Source organism: Aspergillus melleus, assembly GCF_016097325.1.
Source record: "Aspergillus melleus strain CBS 546.65 chromosome Unknown contig3, whole genome shotgun sequence".
NCBI classification, from domain to species: Eukaryota; Fungi; Ascomycota; class Eurotiomycetes; order Eurotiales; family Aspergillaceae; genus Aspergillus; species Aspergillus melleus.
In genome coordinates, this window is record NW_025763372.1 from 353,484 (window position 1) to 377,216 (window position 23,733).

The following is a 23,733-nucleotide window of genomic DNA, read 5'->3' on the forward strand; positions in this document are numbered from 1 at the left end:
CTTACGGAGTGACTGAGTCAGAAATTAGCCTAACTCCGGTCTAGCAACTCCAGTTGCTGGTGGAGCTTCCTTGTATCGGGCGATATTAGGAGGGTTTCGTCAACGGCTTAAAAGAATAATTCGAACCACGAGTCTGCTTGTACGCCATGACAACCACTAATTGTAACAGCTCAACCACAAACAGAAACAAGACCATGAGTAAGCCAACACCTTTCGAGCCAATTGCTGTTGTCGGCCTGTCATTCCGTTTGCCTGGCGGCGCTAAGGACCTTGACGGCCTTTGGAAGCTTTTGGAGAGCGGCGAGTCGGCGTGGACGCCGGTGCCTGAAGATCGGTACAATGGAGAGGTATGTGATGCAATCGAAAGAAGAATGCAGGGAAAAAGAAAGGACGCCGCTGAAATTGAGGATACAGGCCTTCTACCATCCAAGTGCGGATGATCCCAATGGTACAAGCAACCACCCAGGAGGGCATTTCATCTCGGATGACATTCGCGACTTTGACCACACGTTCTTCCACTTCTCCAAGCCCCAGGCAGCCGCAATAGACCCTCAACAGCGGCTTTTGATGGAGCTTGCTTACGAGGCACTCGAGAGCGGCGGCATCTCGCGTGAAAGCGTGGCGGGATCCGCTACCTCCGTCTACACTGCCCTTTTCCCAACGGACTACGACCGGCAGCTCTACAAAGACACACTAGACCTCCCCGCCTACTACGCGACCGGAGTGGAAAAGGCACTCCTTTCTAACCGGCTTTCACATGTGCTGGACTTAAGGGGCCCGTCCATGACGCTGGACACTGCATGCTCCGGAGGACTTGTCGCCTTGCACCTAGCGTGCCAAAGTCTGCAAGCTGGTGAATCTGACATGGCGCTGGTGTCGGCCTCAAACCTGATACTGGGTCCAGATCACTTTATCGGCCTAAGCAACCTGCATATGCTCAGCAGCACCGGACGTTGCTATCCATTCGATGACCGCGGAGACGGCTATGGCCGAGGGGAAGGTGTAGTCGTACTGGTCCTGAAACGCTTGGATGCGGCCATTCGGGACCGCAACCCGATTCGCACGATTATTCGGGGGACAGCGGTCAATCAAGATGGCTACACCCCGCAGAGCATCACGTATCCCAATGGCCAGGCGCAGGCAGATCTGGCTCGACAAGCTTATGCTCGTGCTGAATTATGTCCAGGAGATATTGCTTATATCGAAGCACACGGAACTGGAACCCAGGCGGGTGACAAGGAGGAGTTGGAGAGCATCGCAGAAGTGTTCGCCAGTGCCCCAATCAGGTCGATGCCGCTATTTGTGGGCTCAACCAAAGGAGCTATCGGACATACCGAAAGTGCGGCCGGGTTGGCCAGCTTGCTCAAAGCGGCGGTGATGCTCGATCGAGAATTGATCCCTCCCGTCGCCGGTTTTACCAATCCCAAGCCAGGCTTGCCGCTGGATCGAATAGAAGTACCGACGGCCGTAATCCCCTGGCCCCACGTGACAGGAATCACGCCTCGTATATCTATCAACAGCTTTGGTTTTGGCGGGGCCAATGCACACGCCATTCTAGAGCGCGGACAACGAGCCATTCGGGAGGACGACGCGACCAACTGCACGGCAACATCGCGCCTGTTCACCCTCTCAGCCAATAGCACGACATCGTTGAGGAACATGATTACGGCACACTATGATTGGATCAGACAGCACGCGGAAAGGACACCGTTGGCCGACATCTCTTACACGCTCTTGCATCGCCGTTCTGCCCTGCCGTATAGATTCAGCGTCGTAGCCGAGGATCACGCCTCACTGATGGAAGCTCTAGGACAGAGTATTTCCCTGTCGGCGATCAAGCCATTGCCCGCAGAGCTGGATTTGATCGCAGTGTTTACCGGACAAGGCGCCCAGTGGGCCGGTATGGGCCGTGAACTGCTGCTAGAGACGACCCCATCATCGATATACCGGGATTCGATTCGGGCGTCACGCGATATTCTGCGTGAGCTGGGTGCTCCCTGGGACTTGGAAGCAGAAGTTCTGCGAGACACGACAGAGTCCCGTCTCGGCGAGGCCGAGCTGGCACAGCCGGCAACGACGGCGCTCCAGATCGCCCTCGTGGCGTTGCTTCGAGCACAAGGCATCCGACCGCATGCAGTTGTAGGCCACTCAAGCGGCGAAATTGCTGCCGCTTATACCGCTGGTTACATATCGCATGAGACGGCCATCAGAGTTGCATACCAACGTGGCTTCATGGCGGCCGCCGTAAAGGCACAAGGTCTCGGCCGGGGTGCCATGTTGTCGGTCGGATTGGGCGAGCACGATGCCTCTGGGTACCTGGATGACTTAACAACGGGGACGGCTATTGTCGCCTGTGTTAACAGCCCTCGAAGCGTGACTATTTCGGGCGATGCCAGTGCCGTGGACGAAGTGGAGCGACGCATTGTTGCCCAAGGTGACGGCACATTCCACCGGAAGCTGCTTGTCGACACTGCCTATCATTCGCATCACATGCACGCCGTCGCCGATAGGTACCGGGCACTTTTGGGCCAACTACCGACTGAAAACACTGCTTTCTCTCGGGATGGGGAAGAGGTCGCGGTGTATTCGTCCGTCACCGGCCAGCGGAAATCATCGGGGTTTGATGAAGAGTACTGGACGGCTAATTTAGTGTCCCCAGTGCGCTTCACAGACGCCGTTCAAGCCCTAGCAAAGGCTCGTCATCGGCCTGGGCAACATGCTGTTTTCGTGGAGATTGGGCCGCACCCAACGCTGGCGGGGCCTGTACGCCAGAGTGTCCAGGCGTCGCTGGGGTTCACGTTGCCCTTGGATTACTATGGGACCCTCCAGCGCAAAGTGGAAGCTACGGCCAGTGTCCTGGCCCTGGTGGGCAAGCTCTTTGAGCGCGGAGCCGGCATTTCGTGGGATGCGGTGTCGGCGCTGGCTCCTGGAGCCGATACCGCGGCGGTACGACACGATTTACCTGCCTACCCCTGGGACCATTCGACGAAGCATTGGTACGAGTCCCGCGTTGCAAGCGCCTACCGTCAGCGCAGGGAACCGTATCATGATTTGCTCGGCGTGCGCTTGCCACACGCCACCGACATTGAGCCCCGCTGGCGGCACTTCCTGAGCAGGGCGACCCTACCATGGTTAGAGGACCATGTCGTAGACGGTCTGACCATCTTTCCAGGTGCCGGTTACGTTTGCATGGCCATCGAAGCAGTTGCCCAACTAATCCGTCAGGAGGTTCCCCAGAAGTCGCTTGAGGTGGTAGCTCTCCGGAAAGTTGCGTTTAAGCGCGGACTAGTTGTGCCCGAGAGGGATCGTGTGGAGCTACAGTTGAGTCTCCAACCACAGCCCGGTCCTGGCCTTTCGTTTCGTTTCAGGGTCACGGCCCTTGCGGACGGCGGCCAAGTGTGGTATGAGCATGCTAGCGGCATGGTGGAGGCTGTGCTGATCGATGAAGGTGACCGTGCCATTACTCAGGCCAAATTAGAGGACCTTCCTAGGCTTCCACCAGACGGTTACAGAGTGCCGCAGAAGACTCTATATGCTGACCTGGATGCCGTCGGAAATACCTACGGCCCTGCATTCGCTGGACTAGAGTATCTCATGATGAATAAAGATGCCTCACAGGGATTGTCATCATTCAAAATCCTTGACATTCAAGCCTCAATGCCGGCCCAGCACCAGCGCCCACACGTCATCCACCCCTCGACACTCGACATTGTATTCCACACAGCATTGCCGCTTGTGGGCCGGCAATTGGGCCCTGGGTCTATCATGCCCGTGTACATTGACGAGCTCCTCGTTGCCGCCACGCCCTACTTAGAGAAGCCTGGGTCGCAATTGGACGTGTCAACGCTGCTCACATCCAGTCACTTTTGCACGGCCATGTCGGACATGTCTGTATCCGCCGGCCGAAATCGAGTACTCTCGATATCAGGCATGGAGTTCAGAAGTCTATCTTCTCGCCTTGGAGGGGTCACAGATTCCACCGGCCAGGTCAACGGTACTGCAGACCGGAAGATTTGTTATGAGCTCAACTGGAAGGCCGATATCGACTTTGCACGGACCGAGGATCTCCCGGGTCATCCTGCTTTAGCGGACGTTATCAAACTCCTGAGCTTGAAGCGGGATCGGCTTTTAACCATTGGACTCGGTGCTAGCGTAGACCTATCCGAAGACTTTCTCCAGACCATTCAGTCTCACGACCCCAATAACTGTCATGATAATATCGTGGCACACGACTTTATCAATACTACGCCTGCCCAGTTTGACGAAGCCGCTGAACGCATAAAGAGAGCCCCAATCAGGTTCCGTACGCTTCGCCCCGGTATGAACCCTGTTGCCCGTGGATTTGAGCCCGGCGTGTACGATGTTGTTCTGGCTACATCGACCAAGTGGTTGGACCAGGCCGCGGTCCTTGTGAGCCCGGGGGGCATTGTTCTGCTGGTACTGAATGCCCGAGACTCCGAAGATGACAAGTGGCGAGGCATGCTGGGAAAGACAGGAGATGCCCGCCTGGAGGTGCTTCTGGCTTTCCGTGATGCTGCTGGCGGGTTAATCGCAGCAGCGAAGCCAGTGGTCGCACAGCTTCCGTCGAGTATAACCATCTTAACGCACTCGACACCGGGCGCTGCTGTTACTGAATGGGTCTCTGTATTGAAAAAGGGTCTAAATGCTCGCAATGTCGACGTCTGGCTTAGTCGACTATGTCAGGACACGGTCCGGGCACTTCCAAGCAACACAATCATTATCGTCGCCGACGACCACGCCGAGATACCTATTCTCAGTGACGCTGCCGCTTTTGAGGCAACTATCACTCTTCTGAGGCAGCCAAATAGAATTGTATGGTTAAGCCCCGACGGGCCAGCTCCTTTTCACCAGATTGAAGGCGTTGCCCGAACTGCACATGCCGAAAATGAAGATCTTCGTCTCATTACTATCCATGTTGCATCGAATTTGTTCAAACATCCACTTCGGTTCGAGCGGATGGTCAATGTTGTTGCAGGCGCAGTGAGTCGAATATCCACCACGAAAATCCCTCACGTTGAGCGTGAGTATCGAATATATTCAAATGGCGCCGTGGTCGTCCCTCGCCTACGCCGCAGCGAGACACTCAATGCCGCTATTGCAGATAGAAGCGCTGGCCCCAAAACGAAGCAACTCCATTTCACGGATATCGAACACAACCTGATGATATCCCCCAAGAATCAGGAGCTGTTCGTCGCCAATCATGGATTCCGTGCGACTCCCATGGCAGATGATGCCATCGAGGTTGAGACCCATACTCTTACAATAACCAAGTCAGATTCACCAGCCCTACCTAGCCCGATTGTGGGCGTAGTGACATCAATTGGCGCTAATGTCAAGTCTCTTTCCCTTGGGGACCGCGTTGTTGCTTTGGCCACCATACTTGGCGCCAATAGACTGCGCATTCCAGTTTCTTATGCCCACAGGCTTCCATCTAACATATCTTCTCCCATGGCATCCGCCATGCTATTAGATACCATGGCCGCTTCATTTGCGCTTCGAGATACAGCTCGTCTGCTTTCGAGCGGGGGCACTGTTCTGGTCCACGGAGCTTTCACTGCGGCAGGTCGAGCCACCATTGCCGTAGCCAAGCTAATTGGCGCTCGGGTCACTGCAACCGCTGCCAGCTCGGCGGAGGCGTGTCTGCTCAAAGAACAAGAGGGCATTGACGAGGCTAATGTGTTGGTAGCCCGTCCTTCGCTCCACCGTCGCTTGCCACGCGATATCTTTCCCGAGGGGCTTGACGCGGTAATACAAACCAGTGACGAAGCAGCCCCTGCCGAGGTATTAGCGTACATCAAACCATTCGGAAAAGTATTGGTTATCGGCAATCCGCACACACGCATTGTTCTGCCGCCGAAGGTGTCACCAAACATTGCGGTACATTCCATCGATATCGCCGGTATCCTACAAGCTCGCCCCGACCTTACCGCCAGTCTGCTCGCCTCAGCGACAGTAGCGTTAGAGCATGTTCAATTGTCCCGGTTCAACATTCCAATTCGAGATGTCACCGAAATCGCCGAGGCCCTCCGACTAGTCAACACCGGCGTTCACGCAAAGGTCGTGCTGCAGGCCGGTCCGAACTCAACAGTTTCAGTCATCCCGACCGCCAAGCTCGATCTTTGGGCTAATGATGATGCCACTTATGTGATCGCAGGTGGCTTAGGTGACATTGGGCAGCGTTTCTTGTTTCAGTTTGCGCATCGCGGCGCTAGGCACGTAGCGACACTTAGCCGCCGCGCTGTTGACCCGGACACTTATCGATCGCTGCAAGTCAAGCTGGAAGCTATTCGTCCCGGGATTAGGCTGTATACCCTTCAGGGCGATGTCACATCCGAATCCAGTGTCCTAGCAGCAGCGGCTTCACTTTATCGGCAGGGTGCGCCTCAGGTGCGGGGAGTTATTCAAGCTGCAGTGGTTATGAAGGTATGACACGGACAGGCGTCTGTTGATTTCACTCCGTGGTGCTGATTACATTGTGCGTTCTTTCTGTTTTCTTTTAGGATCGCCCTCTGGATCTCACCACATATGAAGACTTTGATATCGTCACAAAGACCAAGGTGAACGGTACGCTGACTCTTTACCGGGTCTTTGCGTCTCCCAACCTAGCATTCTTCCTCAGTCTGTCCTCTATTTCTAGTATCGTCGGTGCAAGTGCAGAGACAAGCTACAACGCTGGAAATGCGGTGCAGGATGCCCTCGCGCATCCAGAACCGGACTCGCCCAACCAGACTTGTTTCATGACGGTCAGCCTCGGGTGGAGCGAAGGTGCTGCCCTCACGGTGGACGACGAGACCCGCCAGGGGGCCCTCCGTCGCGCCGGTTTTTGTCTCATCCACCTCGACGAGCTAATACGTTTTATCGACCATGTTCTGGATTCTGCGGTCGATCCTGGTGCACGCACATCGTCGCATGCAATCATCGGCTTTGACGCAGAATCGCTGGCCGGCGCGACCGCCCGAAATGGCACCATTCATTCTGCCCTTTTCAGCCAAGTTCGTAACGGCAAAGGCCACGATCTATCTGCGGAGGCGCCAGATGGAGGCATTTCGACTGGACCGACCTTTGAACAAGTGGTTGCCCAGGGAAGCGAGGCCGCGACGGACTTCATTTCCCGCGCCATGACAGAGCAACTAGCTCGATTAATCTCGGCTGATACAAGCACCATTGACGCTCGACAAGGCTCAATTATGGCGTTAGGCCTGGACTCACTTGTTGCGGTGGAGCTGCGAAACTGGATCACGCGGCATTTTCATGCACCGCTGCAGTCCTCCGAGATATTGGTTGATCAGACAGTGCAAGAATTAGCTGAAAGAGTTGCAGGGCGGTCCAAGTTGATCAAACGCCAAGAAGCTGCCGGTGTGTAGTGGCAGAACCTCTCGCTCTAGTCCGGATATGGTTAGTATCTGGTGCTTGTTCTCTACGGAGTAGATCACTAGATACTGCTCCATAAAGAATTCAAAAGTTCTTGATGGAATTTTTCATCGTCGCGGTCAACGGTTTGCTCCATGTTCGGAGGCTTGGCAGCCTTGGCTGCTCGCGCAGAGGCTGTTGCGTCTTGCCCATAGGTACACAGTATAGTGGATTGTCCAAACGTGACAAGGACATAGGGCCCTGAGAATATATCAAAGAAATCTGACAGTGCACCATTTATCATTTTCATGTCCCCATGTAGATAGAATCTCTTATTATTTGATAATGAACCATGGAAGTCCGTGGGTGGATGAAGCGACCAAAATGCGTAGAATCTGAACAAAGTGCCCAAGGAGTTACCTTTATAGATGCTTGATGCAATGTCCGTACCTAATAATGTAGCTAGATAGACTTAGGGACCGGGGGCTCTATATTTCCCTTTACAAGATTAAAAACATATGGAGGATTTAGCCAGAAATACGAATAGAAGATTATAGCAAGAAGAGACAATACAGAAAGAAGTATTTAATGAAAAATGTATCATGAATGTATCATGAAGCTAAAGTGGTACATAGCTAGTAAAGCTCTTTCTTCAAGGGGACGGCGTTCTTTTACACCCCATTCTGTGCCAGCGTTCGAAATACTTCCTCCAAAGCCTCCCGACGTTCTTTAATCTCATACCCGTATTCCCGCAGTTTATTCGTCAGCTTATTGGCATCCATGATACAGTTTGCTCTGGGGGCCTTCAATATCGCAAGCATATCATCCAACTTGAATGTACTCCATACCAGGTTAGGTCGGATGTGCTGCTTGGCTAGCTCCATGAGCTCGACATTGCTGATCTCGCCAGGTGTCACCTATTCTCGTGTAAGCCAAAGATGGATGTGTCGGGAGTTCAACAAATCCAACCACGTACAAAGTTGTAGATTCCCGTCTCCGCATTCTCGGAGAGAATAATGGCACCTGGGAGTAGATTTGGCAGGACGGTTCCAGACTTGAAATGAATACACGGGTCAGTTGGATAGGCAGAGATAAATAAGGCTTTATCGACTCACTCCTGTTCGGTCAACAATCTTCTCGAATTTCAACAGTCGGCTGAGATGATTGTTGGGATGCATGTCGGCCGCAATTGGGAGACGAATACGCAGAAGCAGAAGGTTAGGGTAATGACGAATAGACAGCTCGCTGAGCAGGCGGCTCCGAGCATACCAGGAGCCCTGGAAGAACGGTTCGTCTGTCTCCTTGAAGGGCGGGTGGTTGTCAATCTCTTCCTCAGAGAGTGTGTATATGCAGGCCGAGCCAATGTGCGTGACGTGAATGTCAAGCTGATGACAGGCGTCTACTACGTTGAGCGTGCCTAAAATATTGGAACGGACAGTCTCAATCTTATGTTGCTCACACCAGTCGACATTTGGGGTGCCGCGTGTGCCGGCACAGTTTAGGACTCGACTCGGCTTATGTTTGATCAGCTCGCTCAATATCTGTTCACGGCTCTCAGTCCGGGCCTGAGACATGATAATGATCTTGCCTTGAGATACAAGGACTTCCTTGATTTGGTTGGCAATCCACCCATTGCCTGATGGAACCTATGTCAACATACAACAGCCTGGCTTGGTGTGGCAGGTAGACTTACCAAACATCAAGAAGACAGGAGTGGAGGTGGTGCTAACTGATACCATGGTGAGATCCAGACTTGTGAATGAGGGAAAAAGATAATACTGGGATGACTCTATAATCTATACCAAGCCGGTGTTTGTCAATTCTTTATACTCAGCTCTTAATATGAACTCGATCGTCTCGGGACATTGTGCCAAGTCATGGCACTAACTCCGGAAGGCGAAGATGCCTGGCCCTTGCCTTAGCTTTGTTTGGACTTTGCCAGACGTCCAAGGGCGGTATTCCGGAGTAATCCAGAGTTGGCCTCGGGGAATCTCACTGTGTTCCCACTCATTTGTGACACACGTGTGCGCATGTTAGAGGATTTTCGAGAGATATTTCCCCATCCCTCGAAGCACACTTTCTGCTGCATGATCAGCCTGTTCTAATACGTATCTAACCAAATCAACTCAAAATGAGCATACCCAAGGCCACACCACCAGCAAGCTCGAGGTCGAATGTTTCCTTTGCACAGTATGATGATCCCAATATTCTCGAATCCTTGCAACTCATCGGCACCACGAGGTTCGACCCACGAAATGATATCAAACATATTCTAATCACCGGCGGGGCTGGCTTTATGTAAGTAGGCATTAACACTGGAATCATTCAGGTAACCTCTTTGAATATGACCAGCATCATTGACTTTCCTGAAACCAGAGGCGGTTGGGTTACGCGACACCTAACCGTACAGTACCCCGAGTACACTATTGTCTGTTTCGACAAGATTGACAAAGTTTCCTCCTTAGCCAACATTGACTGCCTTGAAGCGTTCTCCAACTTTCATTTTGTAGAGGGCAATTTGACCGACGCGGCTGCTGTGTCAAGAGTACTCGCCAAGTACAATATTGACTGCGTACTGCACTTTGCGGCTTGCTCTCACGTCCAGGACTCATTTGAAAACCCCTCGAGCTTTACTGTGAACAATGTAATTGCGACACAGCAGCTATTGGAGGCTGTCCGGCATCACCACGGTCTAAACTCTATCCGCCGCTTCATCCATGTCAGTACCGACGAGGTCTACGGGGAGGCCATGAATGGCTTCATCGACGAGACACACCAATTCCTACCCACCAACCCGTACGCAGCATCCAAAGCCGCCGCTGAGATGTATGTCTGGGCCTACGCCAAGTCATTTGGCCTTCCAGCATTGGTTGTTCGCAGTAATAATGTATATGGGCCTGGTCAATATCCGGAAAGTGAGCGAATCCCGAAAAGAGCCCGCTCTTATCCCGATGTCCGCCAAACATTTAGAAGCTAACAGCTTTGAAACCTTGTTCAGAGATTATCCCTCGCTTTTGCACTCTCCTCAGCAAGCAACAGCCTCTTACCATCCAAGGCTCAGGCCTGCACGTGCGACGCTATTTATACGGCGCCGATGCGGCTGATGGCTTCGACACGCTCCTGCACAAAGGTCAAGTGGGCGAAGCGTATAATATAAGCTCAGCTTTTGGGGTGACTAATATTGAGGTTGCGGTGCGTATGCTCGAACTGTACGGCTACCGTCCGGAAGACTTCAAGTCCCGTCTGGCCTGGATTGCAGACCGGCCATTCAACGACCATGACTATCGAGTGGATGGCTCGAAACTCGAGGCGTTAGGATGGAGTCAGCGCATCGCCTTTCCCGAGGGATTGAGGGCGACTATTCAGTGGTACCAGAAGTACACGCAAGCATGGTGGCCGAATGTGATAGAGAAGGGTCCGTCTTGTGTCCGCGACTGATACGACTCTTAAATATCTTTTCATATCATTTCCCAGTCAGCGTCAAGCATTATCTTTCATCTGTGCGCATTGGAATTTGAGACATGATCACAACTCAGTTGTATTTAGTTTTCCACGGTTCTAGGTAGGCTGCTTAGCTAGTCGAACTGAGCTACCATCTACATTAGACCGCTGATGCAGTCGTGACAATAAGGCTGGTAGATTGATAGACGACCTCTTCGCAATCCCCAATGTCAAAGTCCACGCCAGTGAAGCCGGTTTCACGCAACACTTTGTCCCATACTTTCGTAGGCGCATTCGGGCTCAACTTCCGATCTTGATCCTCACTCAGCCACCACCCTTCAAAAAGACCAAAGATCAACTGCATGTCGGTAACATCGCGCGTAGTCTCCACTAGAAACAGCTTACCGCCGGGCTTCAGCAGCTGGCGGACATGTCCCAGCGTCCGGTGCAGGGACTTAGTGGCGTGCAGCACCAACGACGCGATGACGAGATCGAAGGTACCGGGCTGGAAACCTTGTTCCTCGGGGTTGTTCTCGATATCGAGCTTTTGAAAGTCCATGTCCGGTGTCCATACAGCCAGCTTCGACTTGGCCGCCCCAAAGAACCCCGCCGAGATGTCGGTGAAGGTGTAGCGCGGGTACCGATCTTCGTCCTGCTCTTCGATCACGGTGTCGAAAGCCTGCAGGACAATTTTCGTGGCGCCGCCAGTTCCTGCGCCGATTTCTAAGATGCTAGCGTCCGGACAGGCGCGCCCATACAGCTCGACGACTCGTCGGAGATGCTTGTAGGTGCGGTCCCTCAGCTTTGGATACTCCATATAATACCGGTTGAGCAGGTTGTCCTTCATGACCAGCTCCAACGCAGTTGTCTCGCCTCGAAAGATTTTCACAAGATTCTGTCCCACGCGCACGGTGAGCCGTGCGGACTCATTATCAGTGGTCTCGAGATATCTCACGAGCGCATGTCGTATATGGGGTTCCTCGTCTGCCCAGGCTTCGCTTCCAGGGGCGAGAGCACCAGCATGGGCTAGCTCTACGGTCTGGAGCATCCAATCGTACATCGCTCTGTGGTGCCATTCCCAGTTGTCTCTGTCGTCATGCCTCAGTTGCTGAGTCGTGTCAGCGATGAAATGAAAGGCGGCATGAACCATGGCCTCTTCGAATTGGGTCTCGGATTCGGTCAGATGGGTCCGGGTCGAGTCTTTGAGGGCATGAAGGCCTTGCGACCAAGCATCGTCGGGGAGCGTGGTGGCGGGCATGGTTTCAACGAGAGGCGATCACGCCGGCTTGGGACTATGAGTTGATGCGTCGTCTATGTCAGCTCATGCGAAGATATAGTAGGATCATCTGCTATCATCTACCATAACTAGTAAGGGCTAACTCTGGGCGGGTTTGACTCCGGAAGCCTTGGCAGGACCTCCTTTGTCGAGCGGAACATCCCTGACAGGACCGGCCAATAGTTAGGGCAATTTTCCTTCCAACCAGCCTTGCATCAGCCAGCCTTACATCGATCGGTCGTCAGTTATCCCGCGCTTATAGAATAAGTATCCGAAGGTATCAATCTGACCGAGTTACAATGAATCCCCCCGATTGGCAACTTATGTTTCCGAGTGGCTTAATAATTTGATATCCTGGTTAGTTCCTCACCCTTATACTATGATGCTATACATAACCTCTCTCCCACCGGTCATCAACCCGACAAAGACCGATTTTGCTTCTCAGTTCATTAAACCATGCAATCCATCCGCCAATATCGCCGCCTGCGGCAGCAGGTGCAGGAGGACCTAGTTTACTCTCGACAGGCGAGGTTGCCCTCCGACAGCGATGACAAAAGTTCTGGGGTAAATATGACAGAGAAGCCCGATGTATTTGACCCAAACCTTGTGCCAGGGGTCTCCGTGTCTCACACTGATGAGGGCGGCCTCGTCTACGTGGTGGGCTGGAAAGAAAACGATCCAAGTAACCCGCAGGTCTGGAGTTTGCCCCGGAAATGGGTAGCGATGGTGACGTGCTGCTGCATCGGCATTTCCTTGACCATTCCAACCTCCGTCGAAGGCCCTACGCAAGATGCCTTTAATGCGCATTTCGATGTCAATCCTATGGCGGGATCAATGTCGACTGGTAACACCCACTCTCCCTCTAGTGAGTCGAATTGATAGCGAGCTGACAGTCGGTACCAACTGGTAGGTATTTTCTTGATAGGTGTCGGTGTGGGCTCGCTGTTTTCCGGCCCTTTTTCGGAAACCTTTGGTCGAAACATAGTCTATGGAGTCTCGATGGTGGTGGTTCTCTTGTTCATCATGGCCAAGGCACTGGCACCTAATTACGGCGCCGCTCTCGCCTTCCGGTTTCTCTGCGCCCTTTTCGCGGCGACCCCAATGACCGTAGCTGGGGGCACTATTGGTGATATCTGGACTCCCTTGCAGATCCCCTTCGGGTTACCCTTGGTCACTATCTGCGCCTACGCCGGTCCTATCCTAGGTCCCGTCATTGGAGCCTACACACCACAGATCGGCTTCGAATGGGCTGACTGGATCTCAATGATTATCATTGGCGTCGTCCTGGTCTTTGTTTTCCTTGTTCAGCCGGAGACCTACAGTCCCCTACTTCTCGAATGGCGTGCAAAGCACCTCCGCAACCTGACGGGCGATGTCCGGTACCAGACGGAGCATACTGCGTCGTCCGCCAGCTCCCTCGGCTCTCGACTGCTGGTCAACATGTATCGACCGTTCCTGATGATCTGGACGGAGCCGATCATCTTGGTATTCAGCTTCTACCTAGTCCTGCTCTACTTTGTGCTTTTCACGTTCCTCAACGGCTACCCGTATATCTTTACCCAGCCCTACGGTATTTCGACTAGCATGACCTTCATCTTGTGGGTGGCCATGATGCCCGGCGTTGTCGTCGCCATCGCCATGGTCCCCTACATCTATCATCTAACTAAGAACGCAGCCGCAAAGGCCATGGCCGAAGGTAAGCCCTTGCAGCCCGAGGTCTCACTCTACTGGGCGATGGCGGGGTCCTCGATCCTTATGCCTGTATCTCTGTTATGGATGGCCTGGACATGCTATGTACGTTTTTCTGACCTCAACTCCTTCATGTCTGCTCTCTGTATGAAACCCAATCGTTAATGTGGAAACGGCTCCCATTTAGAGCGATATCAGCATCTGGTCACCCATTGTGGCTTCAGGCGTCTTCGGGTACGCGCTGGTATGCATCTTCACGACAACATATATGTATATCATTTTCGTCTACCTTCAATACGCAGCCTCTGCATTGGGGTTCATGACTTTTGCTCGGTATGTCATTTCCGGAGCACTCAGCCCGGCTTCCATCAAGATGTACGAAAACTTGGGCGCGCATATATCATTGACGATCGTGGCTATTATCGCTGCGATTATGGCACCAGTGCCCTATATTCTGTACAAATACGGCCACCGAGTCCGAGCGATGAGTCGGAATGTTCAAAATAAAGCCTAGATTGTGTACCTTCCTCCCGAGCCGGGGCAGAGTCACGGCTGCGGCTTGGTTCCCAGGGGCGGATGTTGAAGAAGGCCGTTTCTTTTCACATGTTAAACACGATTCCAGGTGGTTGGTGTGTTGCTAAATGGCCTGGGTTTCACTGATATGGCCATCTTTAAAAAGGCTACTTTTCGGGTTTTTATTATTTGGTTTTCTTTTATTTCTTTGTGTTTTTCTTGCCGCTAGTTGCGGCCTCTGATAAGCTGTTAGAAGGAAGTACATTCACAGTGCTTTGTTAATGTCGTTCAATTTCCCATTTCACGTTTTCTTTGAGAATGTTTCATTAACTTTGGCTCCATCACAAATAATCATACATAACATTAATGCCATAGGACCTGACTCTAGCTGGGTTGTAACTCCGGCTTAACTGCTGGGCCGCCAGATCCGGAGTCAGCATATTGGTGACTCCGAAACAACCCTTGTGACTCCGCCTCCTTCATTATAACTTGGACGTGGTGGAAAGGGGGAGAGGGGTATTGACCTCAGTTCTGTAAAGACTCGCTTTGTTCGATTACTTACGATGGCTTTGCCAGAGGAAATCATCCACACTCCCCTCAGCCTGTTGGACTATATCCCACCTCGCAACTATGTGCGGCTTTTGTTCCCACTCGCTCTATTGCGCGGAGTCAAGTATCAGGAGGTATTTCGCAATCTCCAGGAAGCGCTTCGCAAGACCTTTGTCCAGGAGCCCTGGGCTAGAGGCAAGGTCTTCCGCCGGACCACCGACATCGACGTCCACGGTCAGCTTGAAATTCGCTTTCATCCACACTCGCGCGACGAGGGTCAGCCATGCCAGCTCCGGTACCACGAGATCGAGACTGACTGGACCTATGCCGATTTGCAAGAATGTGGATTTCCTGCGAATGTGTTCCCCGAGGATACGTTACTCCTTGACGCGCCTCGCCTAGGCGACGTGGATGGCGACGGGGCCGATATCTTTTTGGCCCAGGCTAACTTTCTACCGGGAGGACTCCTTCTGGCAGTGACGACCTCGCATGCGGCCACGGATGCCGCCGGCATGCTCGATTTGTTCAAGCTATGGGCTGAGAATTTCCGCGAGCTGCACGCGCGGGATGCAGGGGGGAAGATCGCGCCGTCCCCGTTCGCCACGCAGGATCGGGACCGGACCCTCCCCGATCAACTCTGGCGGAGAGCCCAGAGGCAGGGAGAGAAGGCAAAAACACATTGCCTCGACAGCCGTTGGCTCCGCGGCCTGGTTAGCCTGGACTCAGATCCGAACACTGTCGGAGACTCTGACCAGACCCAGGCCATGGCATCGACATCACTGGTGCCCGACGACGACCTCTCGTCCATACACGGCCGCATGATCAACCGCGTTCTGTTCCTTTCTGGTCAGGACCTAGCTACATTGCAGAGGGAATGCGGAGCCGAGCCTCTACCACCCGGCGAAGGTGCCATTTCCGCCAGCGACGCCATCAACGCTCTCCTGTGGCGAGGACTGCTCAGGGCCCGCGCTGCCGCCGCAGAGGCGCGATCGAAGCCGTTGACGGATCGTCATTCAGTCTTTGAGTCGCCCGTTGATGTGCGCGGCCTCTGGGCGTCCGATTTCCCCGCGCACTACCTAGGCAATTGCTTCCTGCTGAACACGGTGCAGCTGCCTCTAGCGGAATTGATAGCGCCATCTACGTCGCTGGGTCACATCGCGCGTGCCCTCCGTCGTGGTGCGGCGCGTCTGGACAGGCACATGGCGCACGAGGCCTACGGACTGCTACAGGCCACGGAGGATCTGTCGCGAGTACGAGGCCGGTTCGTGGAGCGCATAGACTCGGCGGACCTGCTAGTCTCGAATGTCATGTTTCTGGCAATGTCAGACCTGAGCTTCGGCGATCGCCACTTTGGCCACGGTGGTATCCCGCAGTCACTGCGAGTGCTGCACGCGCAGTACGCATCTTCGGTGCGGCTGGCGCACATTCTGCCGCGAAATCCAAACCACGGGGGCGTCGAGCTGAGCGTGAATTTGTTCGAGGAGGAGATGGCATACCTTGAACAAGATGCGGAGTTTAACAGGTTCTTGGTACCGATTGAGATGTGAGATAATAGCAGTGATAAGATTGTGTTCATTATCCCGAGGCACGAATTGCATGGATATCGAAATAAGAAACTGAGCTGAGGCGCGTAGAACTTTATGGAAGCTCATGTACCTTTCCTTGGGGTTCACTTTCAGCGTGAGACCAGCAGTGGAGCCAGTCGAGTTCCTTGAGGGTCCATCGAGAGCTATATTGAATGAACAGAAGTCATTAAAGCAACCAGCAGCCTGAGTCAGAAAGCTCGCACCAAACCCTTCACGTCATCATCCCTTGAAAGATCACAAATCGGAGTTATAATAACCACAATTTGGACAGGTTCTCCTTTTATCTTCCTCCTCCACTTCTTCCCTTCTCTCACTCATCTTATTATATTCCTCTCCCCTCTTATCCTCACTCCAAACGTATTTAAACCCGCTGCAACGCAGTATCTGAGCATTGGAGCTCTTAACCCATTGATCAAGACGAGTCGGGCGCTGCAACGGATTGGGCGGGCAGAAGGACTCGAAAGACTGATAAGAACCTAAGAATACGAGAAAATCACATTTGGTGAGGTAATCGTCAAGCGCGGCCTTCTTCTCATCTTTATATTTAATATCCAGTTCCTCAACGTAATCTTGTGCTTCTGCCTAGAAAACGAAGGGATGTTTGGAAGGAATTAAGGCTTCTGCATGCATTAGACCCTGGAGACCTCCGATGCGAAGCGATTGATCAAGCTTCTATTTGCAGTAGTCATAGTCCGGTCCCACCTCATCGGCTATTGCGCGTTCGATAAAGCAGATGCGTGTGGCTGGGGGCTGTCTGAGAAGCATTTTCCTCCAGCTTGCCTCCGGCCGTGAATAAGCTTCCGCTTGCCTTCTGGGAAGCCTAGGTGCTCTGGGCTTTACTGGTTTAGAAATGTTGAGTTCTTTGTAGAAGAACTGAGGCCATATGGTATTCGCAATCAGCGGGTTTGTGACCCGTGGTTGACCCTACGTTTCGATTTGAGATAGTGGTTGAAAGAATAAAGCCTTCTGTATTCTATTCGAGTCCCTGATAATATCGTTCCATAGATGGTAAACCCGGGCAGAAGTTAGAAGAGTGTGCATATCTAGATGTAGAAGGATCGGTTCAACGAGCTCTGGAATGTAGAAAAGATCTGATGTCTCTCCCACTGTTTTCTTTCGGGGAGAGAGATGCTTCTTCACGAGCCCTTGAAGCATTTTGACGACTGTTATGGAAAAGACGTGGATGAGTGAATGATAACTAAGAAGATGATGGTGGTACGTTGGTGAATGAGGGAGGGTGGTGAATGAGAGGATGATGAATGACTCAAAAGAGTGATGCCGATATAGCATCAGTGTAGCGTCATGGAAACTCTCTCAACTCAAATGAGTCATATGTGGGTCATTAAATCAATAGGCGGCTTTTGTGAGAGCGATGATAGATCTCAACTAAAAGCAGAGCTATAACTACCTGGTTGGAATATACAATGGTGCTATGAGTTGGAGAAAGGCTAGAGCCACATGAAAGCAATTTAGTGTGTGAAAAAGGTTTCACCCTCGAATGCCGCTACTAGTAGCCCAAAGTGGCTGAGGCCTTCTATGTAAGACACTTTCTAATGTTTATGGACGACATGGCTGTACTCAAGTATATGATTGCTCCGACAATTTCTGGTTATTTAATGCAGCTTTCGAAAAGGGTTTGGAATAAGAAACCTCGAGTCTTAACATGATCTTTCTAGCAACGATCATAGAAATGTCGCAAGAAGTTGATATACCAAAGCTCGTTTAGTCAATCCTTCTACATCTAGATATGCGTACCCTCCTGGCCTTGCCCGGATCTGTCGCCTATGGAGAAATTTATCAGTAGATAAGTGCTACCTAGACAGCCTCCGATCCCAGGGCTCCTCTATCGCTACGGCGCATAGGAGCTTCATTGATTAATTCGCATAGATGGTCTCGAGAATCTAATATATGTGAGAGGCTTGATGCCCTTCAACAATCTTCTAATCGTCTGGACAGAGTGCAATACTACGTTGAGGATATGGAGGAGTTTACAATGGTAGGAAGACGGCGCTGAGATCGTCTTTTAAATCCTGGCTATGTTTTCCAGTTTTTGGAAGTTTCTACCGGCACAACCCCACGGCTACCGACTGGGCTACTAAAAGACTAGAATACCAAGTCAACAGACTTGGTCCGCGCATCGATCTATATAGTGGGTTTGTGGTCAAATCATCACGCAGTTCTGGGCCTTCTAGCGATCAATCCGAATCTCAGATTGCTTTCAGCTGAAATACTATATTGTGAAGCGGAAGGAACATGACTGCGGTAGGTACGAAAGTAAGCCATCTCCTGGGCAACAGGTAGCGAAGGGAGCTATTAATCTTAATGGAGCAAGGAGGTATAGTTGCTTAATTGAGACCTGGAGCCTTCTGATCAGTTCTATAACTGAGAGTCACTCAAGTCACTCAAGTCACTCAAGTCACCCAAGTCACCCAAGTCACCCAAGTCACCCAAGTCACCCAAGTCACCCAAGTCACCCAAGTCACCCAAGTCACCCAAGTCACCCAAGTCACCCAAGTCACCCAAGTCACCCAAGTCACCCAAGTCACCCAAGTCACCCAAGTCACCCAAGTCACCCAAGTCATCTGAATCACTAAGATAGCTAGGATAGCCGGATTCTCCGGCGTTATTATACCACCGACGATATCCTTCCTGGCCTTCATGGCGACATATCGCTGCCCATTCCGAAAGCCATGCGTACTCCAGCCTCCCTAAAGACCGCATACTTTGCACGGTAACATTCAGCTCATCATCTATTAAGGCTGTAATCTCTGCTTTCGTGCTGCAATGCTCACATGTGTATGGCTTTAATGAATTCCAACCAAAAATAAGCCATAGAATATTTGTGTGCGGGCATGAAAAGATAGGCTCTAGCTGCCCAATAGCAGACCTGCGCTCATAAGACCTCTTCACATTATCGAAAGCTGCTCGATCGAAATTGAAGTGAAAATGATAGCTAGAGCGTAGTTCCAGCAGCAAACCAAAAGGAGTTTTTTCAATTGACACCGTGACTGCAAGCTCAACAGAGGCCTCGGCATGGTCAGTTATCGAGCACCGATGTAGAAGAGTCAGTTGGCCATTGACGGTCATCACAGGCATAAAAGCCCGACGGATTCTCTCGTGTAGAATGATTTTATCAGTATCCCGGGTTTGTATCCACTTCTTTAGCTGCTGTGCTTCAAAAAGGGTTAGTGCGATGCAAGGACACAGGTCTACAACATCTCCATGATCACGGCGCTGGGCATATGGGCTAGATAGCTGGAAATCCCGGAACACACAACGAGGATGGATCTTCAAACACCCCGCGCAGTAGACCCATCTATCATCCTGGATTTTGAAGAGGAACTGGTTCCGGAGAAGCGTTGGCTGAGTTAGAGGTACTTCAACGGTTTTGCAAGTCCATGCTGTTGGGCCCGATAGTCTATCATCTTTAAGGATGTATCCGAGATCTTGATATAGGATCCTGCAGGTGAGTGCGAGACAGGCCTGCGTTGGAAGCGGCAGCTGATCAAAGATCAGGAGTATAATCTCCGTGGGAAGGCTAGCTAATGCGGAGAAGGGCGCTTTATCGCGCGCTGGCTCCTGGTCCACTAGCTTGGCTCTTGGTCTTACTTGGTCAGTCAGAAGCCGGGTGGGTGCACTCTCAAGTCGAGGATTCGATCCGGCGTTTGGTGCAGGCCTGGTTTCCATTCTTGAAGGAGCGATGGATTTTGTTGGGCAATAGTCATGTCATGATATAACAGCCACTCTGCCATCTTCATGATGGCTTTCGCAAGAAGCTCAGCTGAACTGTAGAAGTTGGTAGGGTTGCACTAGGAATTAGTGATGAACTAGGAGGAAGTGCGATTTAGGTAGTTGTGGATGAGTCACAAAAGAAGCGAGGCGCGAGCGCCCCACGTGACTATATCTGCTTTGTCATCTGCCAAAAGACGACCTGGCCCAAGTGCGGTTATCATAACTTCGAGGCGTAACCTGTCAAAGAGTGGTGGTACAGTATAGGATGAGTAGGCCAAGCCATGGGGATAGCTCCCAATAACAAAGGCTTTGCTCGGGTCGATTACCCGAGCTAAGCCAACCTGAGTAGCAACTACTGTAGCAACTAGCGACTAGTGCCTTCGTAGTTAAATGTCAGGCCGATCCCGGGGCCTTGGTAGCACTGCCTATCACAGATGATTTTCCCATTTCCGACAATCATGAACCAAGATTCTGCTCAGAATAGTAGCCTGTCTGTCAAAGAATCTCTCGCATTAATTGCTTTAGGAACGGTCAGTCCTATCTATGCGATTGATAACAATGTTGTCCTGAAACACCGCCCCAAAACTTCGGACGATTTCGCTTGTCAAGCCTACGACATCGAGGTCGGCGCGTACCAACGGCTCGGAGACCATCCTCGAGTTGCGAAGCTACAGCGAGTTACGGATGATGGCTTAGTCATAGAACGAGGCGAATGTCTGCGCCGGGAGATTCAAAGCCAGGGGCCGACGACGAAGATACAGACAAAGCTCCGCTGGGCCCGAGAGGCCGCAGAGGGTTAGCGCTACATACATAGCAAGAATATCATCCATGCTGATGTCGGCTGTCACAATATTCTTCTGGATCGGTCGGGCCACATAAAATTCATCGACTTTGCTGGCTCAGGTATCGACGGAGAAGCGGCAACAGTATGCTACGAGTGGTGTAGCTATCGACCAGGAAGTGAACCAGATGCCGACCCCGATATAGAAACGGACATTTTTGCATTTGGCTCTTTGCTGTTCGAATTAGAGTCGAGCGAGAAACCTTACCAAGATTTGGAAAAGACTCTTGATATCGGAACGTTGACGAGAAGGGTGGAGCATCTTTTCGCCTTGAGAAGATACCCGAGAGTGGATACGCTAGTACTTGGTCGAATTATTTTACATTGTTGGAACGGGGACTACCACTCGATGGACGATGTTTTAGAAGGTATAGACGAGTGCTGCCAGGGTATGCGTAAAGGGATTAACGTTGTCCCCCGTCACCCCGGGATACGTCTTTTGCTTTTCCTGTCTCTTTTCGTTCTGCTCTTTTCTCTTTTCTTTTTGGGCTAGGATGCCGATCTTGTCCGGTCATTGCAACTTCATGTACTATACTACTCTGGTTGTCAGTACTCAGAAGCTTTATGGACATCTCCATCTATTAAATTCCCTTAGCAATGAACTTAGTCTTGATAGTGAAGGAAGAATCAATGGCTTGCCATGCGAAACCCAGGTTTTGGTGAATCGCAGGGGTTATTTGGCTTCTAAGGTCTGAAAAAGTATTCAATAATAATACATAGTTGTCTGCTTCATTCTCTGATTAACGAAGTCTTCTTTCTGGATTGGGGTTAGCAAACCAGGTATTTATTTAACGTGCCCACGCAACCTACCATGAAGTCCGCCATCTCACTGACTAAAGCGTCTTCAAAATCTATCCATTCTTTTTGTTGTTTCTCAAGGCGATCAAAAGTCTGCGCCCTATCGAAATCAATCCAAATAGCTCGTTGCGGATGATCCTTGATAACCATCATGTTCCTGGGATTAACATCACTGTGTTCGACTCCTGCCTTGTGGATCTCCTTTATGCCATTCATAAAAATTTCCATGCGTTCTTTCGTATATCTTGTCCAATGCAACGGCTCCATGTTGGGAATATATTCCAGCAAGATTCCTTTTGGAGGGTACTCATCTGCCGAAAACATGTCAAGGTGCGGCTGGCATAGCTTTGGATCCAGGTCATCAATCGTGCCGTAAAACCGCGGGACAATGCCACGTTCGCAAAGGCCAAAACTCCGAAGCCTTTTGTATGCATTGGCTTCACAGATATGGAAGTTTATTTCACGATCATTTGATTCGTAATACCGTTTTGGCCCGCGCCCGTGGTGCTAAAAGAGGTCATGGTCAGAGGCGTTCTTGCAATCTACTCTGAGTGAACTAACCACTTTTAATACCAAAGTATGACCTCGTATAGTAACGAGGAATAGCACGGAATACTTCGAGCATGATAATGGCTGTTCGAAGACTATCTCAGCGGTTGAAAAGTCCGTGAAGTCCATAGTGAATAAATATTCTTATGGGCCCCGACAAGTGCATGAAGTTAGGCAAGTTCCTGCAGGAGATCAACAACTTTAGGTTGTTACTGCCGATGGGTGTGCCATTTCACCACCTGGACTTCGACGTGCCTATTATGTCTTTTTCCATTCTTCAGTTACTATGCTGATTTGGGTAGCCTATATTCACTTTTACCACCTCCACCGATATATTCACTCTTGCTCCTGCAGCCTTAATATTTCAACACGCCATCGTCATGTTAGACTGCAGGCTCCAAGACACAACTTTAATGAAGCTTCAAGGCAAGGAGATGTACATAGAACAGAATATTTATCAGCTGGTTGAGTTATTCGCAGAAAGGTACGTACCAGAGATGCTCGAGCGGCATGCGCATTTTGTCGCAAGACGAGAAAGCGACAACCTCATGTGCATGATCAAACTGTGCTTCCAGTACGTCTAGCCTTCTACAGTCATTATTAGATCAGTTCATACTAATACATCGAATGAAGGTCGCACCCGGGAAGGGCCACTGATGATGAAGTAGCCGCCTGTGCCGCCTTCAGAAAATCGGGCGGGTGATGGAAGATTCCCCGAACAACGAGGCGAAAGCCCGCGCTCGGCTTGACGCAATACTCATCTATACCATGGATGACGCACGTGTCTGGGATATGCAGACGGGTCGGAAGCTTTCCTTGCAATCCGAGTTCTCCCTCGAAGCGACTGTGAAGAACTACTGCATCGTGGGGCGAGCCGACTATACCATCTGGTATAGGAAGGCCAAGGATACTGTGAACAATGCCGTTGTCGTCGAGGCGAAGGCCAAGAAAGAGCTTGAGAGGGATATCCGGGCTCTACAAATCACGGAGTCAATAGTCGAGACTCCCTATTTACTTGAACATGCTATACTACGCCAAGATGACATCCACGAGTACCCTGGCGGATACATCCGTACTATCGTCATGTCCAAAATGCCTGGAAAGCCCGCAGATGAATACGATGGCTTGACTACGAACGAACGCAGTCTAATCAAAAGAAAGGTCACCAGAATCTTGGAGTAAGCCTGATATTCTAAGAGTCATAACATCTCACTTACTTTAAATCTAGAAGCATGCGTCTGGCGGGATGGAAGATGTCGGAGGGGTACCCTGAGTTGGTCGTCTACGACCGCAGCACTGGGGATGTGTAAGGCACCAAATAAATGCAGTACATTGTGACACATTAAAAAGCTTACACTCATACAGATCCATCACAGGTTTAAACAGAG

General features: G+C 51.4%; 10 protein-coding genes across 10 annotated transcripts; 7 read left to right on the forward strand and 3 right to left on the reverse strand.

Annotated features, from left to right (window-relative positions):
- Positions 1-194: 194 nt before the first annotated feature.
- On the forward strand, positions 195-7,385 carry LDX57_005127 (uncharacterized protein; the record flags this gene model as incomplete). The annotated part of the gene is made up of 3 exons (XM_046086805.1): positions 195-347; positions 415-6,444; positions 6,522-7,385. The coding sequence occupies 3 exons, from the start codon at positions 195-197 to the stop codon at positions 7,383-7,385; spliced, it is 7,047 nt and encodes a 2,348-aa protein (XP_045942770.1).
- Positions 7,386-8,042: 657 nt separating this feature from the next.
- LDX57_005128 (uncharacterized protein) lies at positions 8,043-9,110 on the reverse strand (the record flags this gene model as incomplete). The annotated part of the gene is made up of 4 exons (XM_046086806.1): positions 8,043-8,288; positions 8,348-8,425; positions 8,487-9,007; positions 9,065-9,110. The coding sequence occupies 4 exons, from the start codon at positions 9,108-9,110 to the stop codon at positions 8,043-8,045; spliced, it is 891 nt and encodes a 296-aa protein (XP_045942771.1).
- A 392-nt stretch (positions 9,111-9,502) lies between these two features.
- Positions 9,503-10,809, forward strand: LDX57_005129 (uncharacterized protein; the record flags this gene model as incomplete). The annotated part of the gene is made up of 3 exons (XM_046086807.1): positions 9,503-9,669; positions 9,748-10,286; positions 10,370-10,809. 3 exons carry the CDS (start codon positions 9,503-9,505, stop codon positions 10,807-10,809), a joined length of 1,146 nt encoding a protein of 381 aa, XP_045942772.1.
- Positions 10,810-10,972: 163 nt separating this feature from the next.
- On the reverse strand, positions 10,973-12,070 carry LDX57_005130 (class I SAM-dependent methyltransferase; the record flags this gene model as incomplete). The annotated part of the gene is made up of 1 exon (XM_046086808.1): positions 10,973-12,070. The coding sequence occupies one exon, from the start codon at positions 12,068-12,070 to the stop codon at positions 10,973-10,975; it is 1,098 nt and encodes a 365-aa protein (XP_045942773.1).
- Positions 12,071-12,544: 474 nt separating this feature from the next.
- Positions 12,545-12,967, forward strand: LDX57_005131 (uncharacterized protein; the record flags this gene model as incomplete). Its single annotated transcript, XM_046086809.1, has 1 exon — positions 12,545-12,967. The coding sequence occupies one exon, from the start codon at positions 12,545-12,547 to the stop codon at positions 12,965-12,967; it is 423 nt and encodes a 140-aa protein (XP_045942774.1).
- Positions 12,968-13,111: 144 nt separating this feature from the next.
- On the forward strand, positions 13,112-14,291 carry LDX57_005132 (uncharacterized protein; the record flags this gene model as incomplete). Its single annotated transcript, XM_046086810.1, has 2 exons — positions 13,112-13,882; positions 13,965-14,291. 2 exons carry the CDS (start codon positions 13,112-13,114, stop codon positions 14,289-14,291), a joined length of 1,098 nt encoding a protein of 365 aa, XP_045942775.1.
- A 562-nt stretch (positions 14,292-14,853) lies between these two features.
- On the forward strand, positions 14,854-16,386 carry LDX57_005133 (uncharacterized protein; the record flags this gene model as incomplete). The annotated part of the gene is made up of 1 exon (XM_046086811.1): positions 14,854-16,386. The coding sequence occupies one exon, from the start codon at positions 14,854-14,856 to the stop codon at positions 16,384-16,386; it is 1,533 nt and encodes a 510-aa protein (XP_045942776.1).
- Positions 16,387-18,801: 2,415 nt separating this feature from the next.
- Positions 18,802-19,146, reverse strand: cgnA (collagen triple helix repeat protein; the record flags this gene model as incomplete). Its single annotated transcript, XM_046086812.1, has 1 exon — positions 18,802-19,146. The coding sequence occupies one exon, from the start codon at positions 19,144-19,146 to the stop codon at positions 18,802-18,804; it is 345 nt and encodes a 114-aa protein (XP_045942777.1).
- A 1,469-nt stretch (positions 19,147-20,615) lies between these two features.
- On the forward strand, positions 20,616-20,957 carry LDX57_005135 (uncharacterized protein; the record flags this gene model as incomplete). The annotated part of the gene is made up of 1 exon (XM_046086813.1): positions 20,616-20,957. The coding sequence occupies one exon, from the start codon at positions 20,616-20,618 to the stop codon at positions 20,955-20,957; it is 342 nt and encodes a 113-aa protein (XP_045942778.1).
- A 2,090-nt stretch (positions 20,958-23,047) lies between these two features.
- On the forward strand, positions 23,048-23,655 carry LDX57_005136 (uncharacterized protein; the record flags this gene model as incomplete). Its single annotated transcript, XM_046086814.1, has 2 exons — positions 23,048-23,523; positions 23,574-23,655. 2 exons carry the CDS (start codon positions 23,048-23,050, stop codon positions 23,653-23,655), a joined length of 558 nt encoding a protein of 185 aa, XP_045942779.1.
- Between the last annotated feature and the right edge of the window lie 78 nt (positions 23,656-23,733).